Raw genomic sequence first — 11,042 nt, 5'->3', positions numbered from 1 at the left:
GAGCTTGAAGTTAACATGTCATTAGGGTGGTTTGGTTCTCTGTTTTTACTCTGCTTGTGTTTCCTACCAACACAATGAGCTCTGGGCTGAATAAGCAAAGGTGCCAGAGGCAAAGCAGCAGCCAGAGGCTGTTCCAGTGAGTCTAGGAAAAGGTCTGTTAGCCAAGTGCCATAGCTGCTCACATAGCCCACTAAGGAGCTCACTGCAAAACTGTAATGGGTTTAAGATACCCAGAGTGACTTGAAATGGTTAATGCTGTGTTAGTGCTTTCCATTGCCAACCTTGCTGTATGATGCAATCAATCTCGGCCGCCACTGTCTGCTATAAATAGCACACTCAGGATGGATCAGCTGGAGTTGCAGTTATCATTTTGGATGCATCCTGATCAAAAATGTCTCCAGTCCTCAGCTGGGCTGGCAAGATGCTGTTGTTTCACAGCTCAGTGCAGAATCAATGACCAACAGTCTGTGGCATGAGCCTCAAACCTGCCTGCCCAAGCTGCCCCAGTGGGATATGTGGTACAGCTCTTGGTCTGCTGAACTTCATTCACTCCTCTTTCGTGCTTATCTTAGCCTTTGAGTGTCAGAGTACATAAGTTCGGACCTCACTGGAAGTGAATCAAGGGCTGGAAATAGACCTCCAGTGGGGGTGAGACTGCGTGCTGACTCAGAGAGGCTGCAGCAGCTAGCTAAATTAGGAGGCAAATGCTCTGCTTTTGCATGTCTAGGATGAGTAATCCTCAAAGTTATGACTTGGAGGGAACTGTAGCAACTCGGCCCTGAGTGTAAAGCTGCCTGTTAGGAGAATGCTTTAGCAACCATATGTCATGTGCTGCCCTTAGCTGAGAGCTGAGCATCTCTCCTCCAGGGATTCTTTGCCCTGGATGTATCCAAGACTAAACTTAGCATGGTGTTGCATAAATGGTAAGCTGTGGGTGGTCAGTGCTTCCTTATCTAGCCTATAGCAAGTTGCCCCCATTTTAATACTCGGTCATGGTTTCCTCTAACAGGAGATGAAACAAGAGACAATAAACCCAGTGGAGGAGAACCAGAAAAAGCAGGAAACCCATGGTGTTGGCTCTGCAGTATGGGCTGTTACAGAGTTTGATATGCTGCCTGGGAGTTCACTGCTTAAAGCAAATAATAGTGGTTTTCCTGAGCAGTGAACTGTTGAAGCAATATATCTGAGAAGTCCAGGCTGAGTTTTATTGCAGGCTGGGGCACTGGAGAAGGTTTTAGAAAGCAGCTGGATTACAAAGAGAGCAAACAGTGAGACTAAGTACTCTCTGAAGCCAGTGCTGGCAGACTGACCCAGCCAAAGCATGTGTTTCTGCTTGTCTCTTGCATAAATAATGGTCTTTTGCTTAGCAACAAGTCCAGAGGACACAGGGTAAGTTAACCTGTAGTGGTGTTACAAAGGTTGTGATGGGTTGCTCTTTATTTTCCTTTGGGTTCCAGCAAGATGCTATAGCTGAGAGTTCTGCACACAGGGTTCACATGATGTCAAAGTATGAAGTGACTTGGCCACAGCTTCAGCTGGATAATTAGAATTAATAAATAGTACATACTGTGCCCTCACAAATAAAGGCACAGATGAGGAAAACATATGCCTGTTGATTAGTTAAATGAAAGCTCTGTCTAATGAAGCCTACTTCTCTGTAATCCACTTCTTGGAAGCCTGTTTAGGATTATTAAGCCTTACATGGCATTTTTTAGGGGTTAAAGTGTGACAATCTAATAGGAGTTTAAGATGTTTTTCTCTAAGACATCTGAAAATAGATGGAGGACAGAATGCCCTGAACCTGTGTGAACTCTCTGCATATCCCCTGGAGTGAGCTGTTCTTCTGAGCTCTGTGCTACTTTAGTGTTAGAGAATATCAATATCCATGGAAAAGATGAGTTAGGTGTAAGTATCCCTGACAGAGGTTGGGGTGTTCACTGTCCTGCCCAACAACAAACCTGCTCCAGGCTGTAACCAGAGAACCAGTTATTCCGACCATATGTGAATGGCTAAATGGAAGTGAGTGCACAGGTGTCCTACTGTCTTGGAGTCAGAGGTTCAGGATGTGAATCCAAAGGGAACAATGTGATTATTCCGATTCCTGGTAATGTTGGCAGTCATTCTGGGAAAGAGGAGGCTCTCACAGCTTCTGGCTAACTTGGTTTTGTCTCTTCTGCAACTTCAAATGCAAGTTTGGAATGAAGTCCAGAGCCAAGTGATGTGGCACGTGCCATCGGGTGCCTTCCTTCACTGCTGTGCCAACCATTTTCGTTTCCTGTACTAAACACTAGACCCTGCTGATGGATCTCTCAAGAGAACTCAAAGCAAATCCTAAGCAGCATCAGAGGCTGGTGTCAGATCTTGACCCTGATCACTGAAACAATGACAGCTCTGGAGTGCAACTTGCTCTTGGTAGAACTGCACAAAGTTCAAGGATGGAAACTTGCTTGGTTTGGCTCTATCCATCTCCTCAACACCCACAAGTTTCTTGGGAAGGGCTGTCACATCTTCAGTTTTGCATCCTGGCTGGAACTTCCACAGGTAAGTTTGCCTCAGTCACCAAGAAGTGCCTTCAGCAGCACAGCACCTCCTGTTGTTGTGTGATAACCCAGCGTTTTCCGAGGAGAGCACCCATTACTACAGCTTCAGCATCCTTTTCTATGCTGATCCTGCTTTTTCTTTAATTCCTATTGATGCCTCCTGGTATCAAAAGAGATTTCTAGCAACTTTATATAGGCAAATAGACAACCTCCTCCCCAACACTATATCTGGTTTAAAAACTACTTGGTATTGTTAAATTATGCTTAAAGATTTCCTTAAGGAAACCATACACTTTTAAAAGGCAACTCTTTCAGACAGGAAAAGGTGTCCTGACACGAGACTATCGAGTCATGTTCATGTTCAATGCATCAGAAAACAAAACTTAAGTAAATTCCTTATTGCTGCAAATTACCCTTTGAAGGTGTTATTTTCATATATATAATGAAGTGCAAGGTGTATGATTTGGGTTTGGGTTTTATTATTTAGGCTATGAAATAAAAACCAGGCTTCAGAATCTTATTTTTGTTATATCAAGGTTACAATGTAAGCCAATAAACAGTTTTGAAGAAACTTACCCAGTCATCTGCAGATCTTGTATCTCCAAACAGGTAACAGTGAAGAAACAGGACACCAATGTGTTTAGGCATGTTTCTGGGAGTGGTAAACATGTAATGTGATAATTGTTCTGCTTTACAAGTTAAATATAGATAAATGCTTCTGTTCTGCTATAAAACCTACAACAGGACACTATGTAAAACCTGATCAAAAGATAAACCAGAAAGAAACAACCAGAAAAGGTAGGACTTAAGGCAGCTTTTGCCCATTTAACTGCTCAGAGACTCTTCAAACATTGCTTAAGTATGTATTTTTACTATTATTTCATTAGAGATCTCTTGTTGCCACATTTAGACAAGTCTAGTGGAAATCTTGCAAGGGCTGGGAAAGTGTTACGGTGTAATGCTGGGATGGAGCACTGCTCTATCTCCTCCAGCCTTCTTCTGTGCTGCAACATGAGCGGCTCTAGAGCAGATGGATGGATTGTGGGTTGGTCCTGCTGCAGGGAGGGGAAGATGGCATTTATTGGAAGAAGGGGAGTATCTTTTTCCTTTGGTCTCACAGACTAGTGCAGCTTCCTCGCTGCTAGCAGCAGTCCTCATGAGGGACTCAAGCCTTTTTCCTTGTATTACATCCTTGCAGAGTTTCTGTGAATTCCTGGTCCTAAGGGGTTAACGCAGCCTCGGTCTGTAGCCATACCCATTAAAAAAAATCCAGGTGCCCCCCAGTTCTTTGACCACACTCGGTGACTTTCTCCAGCCCTGTCCTGGACCCGATCCCTGCCGGTCGTGAGATGCGGTGGCCCGGGACTCTTCCCGAGCACCGACGTCCGGCATATGTGCGCAGTACCTGGACCCGCGCTCGCCTCATCCCTTGAGGACGCAGACCGGGGGGCTGCCCGGCACACCGGGGAGGAATGGGGGGAGCCGAGCCGACACCGTGCCGGCCCTTGCGGGCAGCGCAGTGCTCAGAACCCCCGAGAACCGCCCGCCGCGGGCTACGGGCCCCCCCGCACGGAGCGGCCGGAGCGGGTGCGCGTCCTGCGTGCGCTGCCCGGCGCGGCGGGTGCTCCGCAGCCCAGCGAGAGTTAACGGCGGAGCCGCCTCTCCATTGGCGGCCGGCGGAGCGGCTGCGGAGCCCGCGTTTATAACCGGCGCACGGGACGCCGCAGCCCTCCGCCGGCACCGCGGCTCGGCTCCATGCCGCGGCGGCCGGCATGTCCAGCCTGCTGCCGCCCTTCCTCGCCCTGCTCTGCCTCGGGGCGCCGGCGCCCGCCCTGAAGGCACCGCCCGCCGCGGGGCCAGACGGGTCCGGGTCGGAAGAGCCGTGGTGCCCCTACAAGGTGGGGGCCGAGGGAGCTGCGGACGGGCGGCTGTGCTTCCGCACGCCGGCCCGCGGCTTCCAGTGCCAGGCGCGGGCCTGCCGCGCACACCGCTCTCCGAGCGGCGCGCTGGTGGCCAACGTGCTGCGCAACGGCAGCGTGCTGCTGCAGTGGGGGCCGCCGCGCCCCGCCGCCGGCCTCCGCGGCTTCGCGCTCAACTGCTCCTGGGACGGCACCTACACGCGTTTCCCCTGCGACAGCGTGGAGCTGGGCGCCGCCTGCCGCGACTACCTGCTGCCCGAGGCGCACGGCAGCGTGCGCTACCGCCTCTGCCTGCAGCCGCGCTACGCGCCGCCGCGCCCCGCGCCGCCCGCACAGTGCGTGGAGTTCCGCGTGGAGCCGGCCGCCATGCGGGACATCGTCGTCGCCATGACGGCCGTGGGGGGCTCCATCTGCGTCATGCTCGTCTTCATCTGCCTCCTGGTGGCCTACATCACCGAGAACCTCATGAGCCCGGCGCTGGCCGGGGCCCCGGCCGCCGCTCCGCGCCGCGCTTAGCCCCGCAGCGCTGCACGGGAGCGGAGCGGCTCTCCTTGGAGCTCGTCCAGGGGACGGGGGGACCGGGAGGGGGTGTATGTGTGTGTGGCTCCAAACTGCTCTCGCAGCCAGGGCTTTCCTATCCCAAACTTGCAGGATTTGGGTTTTCCTCGCTGTTCGGAGCTTTCCTTCCTCGCAGGGTGGCTTTTCAGCCCTACATGGTTCCTGAACCCGGTGGATTTAACATAAAAGGTCCACAAGTGCCAGGGAAATGCCTGTTTTTAAAAGCAAGCAGCAGATCTCACAGAGGGCCCGCTTGAGAAGACAACAACACCCCAGTTTTAAGCCTGAGTCTCCTCGCCTGTAGACATGTGCTTGAATTTTTTCTTGAGGGGGAGCGTTGTGTGAAGGCTGAGAGAGAACAGACCGGTTCCCACACATAGCTAAGTGTGTGTTTGATCCAAAGCCCACCTAAATCTCGTGACTTAAGTGGGTTTTGTATCGTGCCTTATGCTGCTCACAAATTCTGGGACCTGGACTGGCTGCTGTCCGAAACAACGGGGGTTTTCTGGTCAGCTTGAGCGACCATCAACATCCTACACCAACTCAGCCTGCTTTTCTCCCACTAGAACTGTCATAGCGATAGTTTCCACAAAGGGCAATGCTAAAGGGATAAATTTAGCCTGAAAATTCTGTTTTGTTGTGCAAGTATAAGTTGATCCTTAATTATAAAGTAAGTACAGTGTAAGTGAGCACCATCACTGCCCTCCGACATCCCACCTTTTAGGAATGCTGCGTGCAGCTACGCTGAAGTAAAGCGTCTTAAACACAGAGCTCACTGATGTAGCCCAGCGTTTTGAGCGTAGGAGCACTGCCCGTTACCTGCTCACCCAATGCTGTAGTAAGTAAGGTTTTAGCCATACTCTAGTATTAATTCTATTGTGCCTTAGTGCTGAGAATTTGTCCCCTTTATAGCAGTATCTCTGTTCTTGTAGTCTTCATAGACAACTGTATCTCCCCTGGTGTTCTTGTCTCTGAAACTAGTGGTTGTTGGTTGGTTGTTCAGTTGTTTGGGTTTTAAAACCCACAAACTTCGGCTGATCATTACTTGAACTTTAATATAAACACAAAAATAGAGCCGGTTACTATCTGAGAGGTGTTTATTTAGTGTGCTAGTTTTTACTTAGTGTTATTTGTGTGTAGTTGACTGCTGTAAGAGAAAATGACTTTATATCACCAAGCACCTGAAGCTAAAGTAGGGGAACAGCTCTTCTGTAAAGGGGTACTGTTATTAAAATACTTCAGTATTATATGCAGTCTGTTTGTGTACATGTTCATCCCTGGTGAATGATCCCTGTGCTTTTCTTTGTGAAAGTAGTTTGTGAAGTAGAAACTTGCTAGTAGAGGGTAAATATAGAAAGTGTATGGAATCCTTCACAAAATGCAGTATTTGTACTAATAATCCCTTCAGTAATGTGAGAGTGGCTGAGAAACCGAAGGTCTGTGTTTCATCAGGCAAAACCACCTTTTACTCGTGCATTATTCTTGCTTTGTTTGCTTTCTTACATGCAGCTGACTCTAAATTCAACAGTGTTCTCTCTGTATTAACTCACCAATGTACTTGATTTAAGCAATATCGAGCAATGTGGCAACAGGAGGATGGTGTCATTTGTTGATATTGAAGGACAATGTCATCATTTTTACATGAAGACAAATTGTACCTGGTGGTTTTGTTCAACTAATTTATACACAGAGTAACTCTGGGACAAAGGTCTTGGGTCAGTCTTTCCTGTAGCCAGTTCTTCACAGGGCTATTAGAGCGGCACTGATTTTGTGTATCTCTCTCAGCTTCTGTCAACCAAACATTACTCTTCTGTTCTTCATCTTGTTGTGAATTGCCAGATGTGAAAATGAAATGTATAAACAATGAGCCTTGTACCACCTTGGCGTTCACCTTAATAAATGAAGAGAATAATGGAAAGAAATTTAAACATCACAGATATTTAATGATTCAAGATCTTGTTTGACTCGAAGTGAGCAAATCTGCCCAAAGACTGCTCCTAATGGTATTTATTCCATTGCCTACTGTAAAATTGCAACATTAATGGGAAAATGAGAAGAGATTTATTCTCTGAATACGTGATTTGTTTTTGCGAGAGGTTTAGGTGATGCTAGTTCAAGGTGGAAGAGACCTTTGGAGGTCATCTAGCCCAGCCTCCTGTTGGAAGCAGTGTCAGCTTGGGCTAGAGACGTCCATCTGGTGCAGCTTAAATTACTCCTTGCAACCAGGAGGTCATAGCACCTGCTACAAGAAGCTCATGATTTTATGTGTCAAAAAGCAGGGGAAAGGCACAACACTTAAGATAATCAGTTCAGTCTTTCACCTATTGGAAGCCTCGTGTGAAATTTTGTATGAAAACTCACTGAGCCAAACCCATTTATTCCACGTCTTTGGTTGGAATATAAATGATCCCTATTGGACCTTTAACTCCTAAATCCATCTTTGTTACCAATTCAAGCTACTTCCTTTTGTATGCAGACAGCACTGTTCAGTGTGGTAACATTGATGTAAGTCTGAGGAAGCTGAGCACCAAATCTAATTTACAGTTCTGTGTGTCACTGTCTTCTATAGGCACCTCTGCAGGTATCGGTAGGATACAGTTAGCTGCTAAACCAGCAGCTAGCAGATACAACAGAGATGTTATTTGTGGTCATCCCACATCTTCACACATCTGTCTCTGTGGATTGCATTGCAACAGCATGCTAGGCAAAGGAAAGATGAGCAAAATAGGGGACAAGAATGTAGTTCCTGATGGAGGAAATTCTATAATTCTCTAGAGGATTATTTTTATCATTTTTCCCCTTATAAATGCGTTATAAATGGAATGTGGGAAACACTATCTCATAGTTTCTCATTTATTTTTGGTGGATTAAGGTTTAATTGAGCATACCTTGGTGTCTGGAAAAGAAAAATCAGAGTATTCCCTATTTCATTTTATGTGATATTAAGCAAAGAATTTGCTGACCCATTGATAACCAGGTTTTTCCTTCCACCACGAGTATAGACGTTTCAGCAACAATGGGGAAAATGCCACGTACACAGATGTGCTGTTAATTTAACTCCCACAAGCCATTGTGAGATTGCACAGTGAAAGAAAGCTTTATCCAGTATTTGTAATTCCCCAAACATGCAGAGTATCTTCGGGGTTACGATCAGATCCTGTAATCTATCAGTCAAATGGCAGTATGCTGATCTCTAACTGCCAAGAAGCTGGCTGTTAATGCTTTGGGGAGAAGTGGAAATAGCTTCTAAGGCAACTACTACATATACAAGTACCTGGGTATTAAAAATCCATCTGGCACACTGTTATATACATATGGTTCTGTGTTTGCCTAGTGATTTCCAGCACAAATATCAAGCCCTGCTTCTGCAGGGGTACAAATCGAGGGATACACTTGTTAACAAGCCTTTTTTCCCCATTGCTTTGTGCTAAATAGGAGCAGCCAAGTTCAGCCTGACCTCGACTTTGAATCTTCTGGAGGAAACAGCCTGTGCCTCAGGCAGAGCATCTCTCTTAATTCAATGATGATAGCGCTCTTTGTGGGACATAAAAGGCGAGGCTGCTCGGCTTGCTTTGGAGGTGCAAGTGAAAGCTGGTGTTTTGCTTCCATGGAGACCTGGAGTCCTGCAAGACATCAGACTGCTGCTCTCCTTTGGCACTGCGTTCCAAAAGAAAGGTTAGGAAGAGTGGGATGAAAGGAAGAGAAGTGGCAGGCAACAGTTACCCGTGTCACCCTCCTCTTAAAGGCTTAAGGGATTATAGCAGTGATGCTTGGATGGGGTCTTTTTAGCCTGAGTGAATCTACCCTGACTGCTCTTGTTCCACCATGGTTCTGGTCACTGCATCTCCTGTCTTTACACATTGATCTCATCTAGGAAAGAATTGCCCAAATCCCTTGTTTCACTTCATTTTCACCCAAAAGGATTTGATTTTGATGCAGAAATGTTCATGGCACATATTTGGCCTTTAAAATTCACTGGCAGCATTTTCAGCCTGCTTTGCTGACATATATTTACATTTGATTTAAATCTGATATCATTTGATGGCACAGGATAGTACAGGATTTACACAGTGCGCCAAGAAAACTGATTGTGGTGGGAGACTTTTCCAGATGACATCTCTGGACATATAGACCCTTTGTAAACCTAGATATACACATTCAGGTAATTAATTCAGGTAACTAAGTCACTAATTTAATTGTTCCAGAACTACCAGATGATTCGCAGGGTGCCTTTGCAGAGTAAGAAGTAAGGAAGGAGCCGGCACTGCAGCCGGCGGGGCAGGTTTAGCAGGAATGGCTGAGGGGGAGCTGAGGTGAGAGGTTTTTGCAGGAAGGGCCGAACAGAAAGGCATATTTCCATGGGGAATGCAGGAAGGAGAAGGACGGGCGGGCAGTGTGGAAAAGCAGTGAAGGAGAAGGAGGAAAACCGACGTTTATCCATGCGGGAGGCCGGCGCTGAGGGAGGAAGGGGAAAGGCTTTCCTCATGAGGCGCTGAGGGGACGCGTTTAGGCGGGAAACGTGAGGTGGAAGATGTGAGGGGAGCGGTTTGCCCTGACTGAGAGAGGAAGATTCTGTCGGGAAAGTCGAGGAATGCTGAGGAAAAGAGCGAGGAATTCAAAGGGAAAGCGGGACAGGTTCTTCCAAGCGCTGGGGAGGGCCAGGCTTCCGAGCGCGGTGCTGAAGGGAGAGCGGCGGTTGTGTGAGGAGGTGCCGAAGGACGGGAAGAGGCTCCGCTGGAAGGGCTGAGGTGAGGGGGAGAGGAAGGATCCGTCGGGAAGTGCCGGGTGTGTGAGGGAGGAGGGTTTGCAGGGATGTGTCCATGGGCTGTGGGGAAAGGCTTTCCGTGGAAGGTGCTGGAGGGGAAAAGCTTTCGTGCAAAGCGTAAGGGAAGGGAGGGAAGAATTAGCTGTGAAGGGGGAAAAGCATTATTGGGAGGGCAGAAAACAGTGTTAGGAAGCACTGAGGGGAAATCACCCCTTCCTGGGCACAGTCCTGTCTTGTTTGGTGGAGTTCAGCTAGGCTAGCAGTAGAGTTGTTTCTTCAATGTCCTGATCTTGTCTTCTGTATTTGTCTTGCTCCCGGTTTTTGTATACACCAAGAGATAAGCTTTCACCTCACCAGGCTGCTGATGTGCTCTCAGTGCTCAGAAGGACCTTTTCTGGAATGAAGGAGGCAACTTCTGCATCCTGCTGAAGTCTTGGCTGCTCATCTCTCCTGTTCCATTTCTCAAGCACCGCAGGGAGTGCAGAACTCCATTATTAAGCACAACAGAAGGCATGTCTTCGTTTGTCTCGTTTTCCACAGTCCTCAGAATTGAGGGTTTTTGGGCACAGACGTGGAGATGGGATTGATTCTGGGGATCAGATCCAATTTATTTCTTCTTAGGGGTGATTCAGCTCCATCCAAATGCTGCTTAACGGGGATCTGTCGCCCATGCAATATTCGGTTGCCATCTAGTGCCGAGAAAGAAAACCGGCCGAAAGACTGTTCCTCGGGAATAAAGATGGATTGCTTCAATTACATACTTCTGAAAACAAGAATGTGGCTTACATTGACGGGAATTATACTGCTGTGAAGTATGGAAATAGGGCACATTTTGGAAGAGGATGGGAAGACCCAAGACCTTACATTGTAAATTTGGAGTAATTTCTTTCCAGATGTTGGAAAATTGCTTGTGTATTTGGGTGACACAGAGTTGTCTAGAAGCTAAATTAGGGGACTTGGAACTGGGGGTGACTAGAATGTATAACATGAGGTCACAGCAAAATACTGCATTCCTGTGTCTGTGTTTGGCATGTGAATACGTATACATGTGCCTGAGACTCGGAACCACAGAAGTACTAAGCAGAAAAGCTGCTGTTGTCTCTGCTGGCATTGTTTAACTGCTGTATTCAATGTGGAAAGAGCCACAGGCTGACACAGCAGCAGCACAAGGCTGTGGTTAGTTGCGAAGACACTACCCCAGACAGGTATGTCACCAAACATTTCCTACATCCCTATGTTCGTGCTTGATTTACATGAGGT

General features: G+C 47.6%; 1 protein-coding gene across 1 annotated transcript; it reads left to right on the top strand.

Annotated features, from left to right (window-relative positions):
* Positions 1-4,076: 4,076 nt before the first annotated feature.
* Positions 4,077-5,026, top strand: FNDC10 (fibronectin type III domain containing 10). The gene has a single exon (XM_057407277.1). The coding sequence runs from the start codon at positions 4,313-4,315 to the stop codon at positions 4,973-4,975; it is 663 nt and encodes a 220-aa protein (XP_057263260.1). The 5' UTR covers positions 4,077-4,312; the 3' UTR covers positions 4,976-5,026.
* The last annotated feature ends 6,016 nt before the right edge of the window (positions 5,027-11,042 follow it).

This window comes from Pezoporus wallicus, unplaced genomic scaffold (genome assembly GCF_028554395.1).
Source record: "Pezoporus wallicus isolate ANWC-B61680 ecotype Strahan unplaced genomic scaffold, APGP_CSIRO_Pwel_v1 contig_14689, whole genome shotgun sequence".
Taxonomy (NCBI): domain Eukaryota; kingdom Metazoa; phylum Chordata; class Aves; order Psittaciformes; family Psittacidae; genus Pezoporus; species Pezoporus wallicus.
Note: the sequence above shows the minus strand (reverse complement) of the source record. Positions and strands in the feature narration are given on the sequence as shown.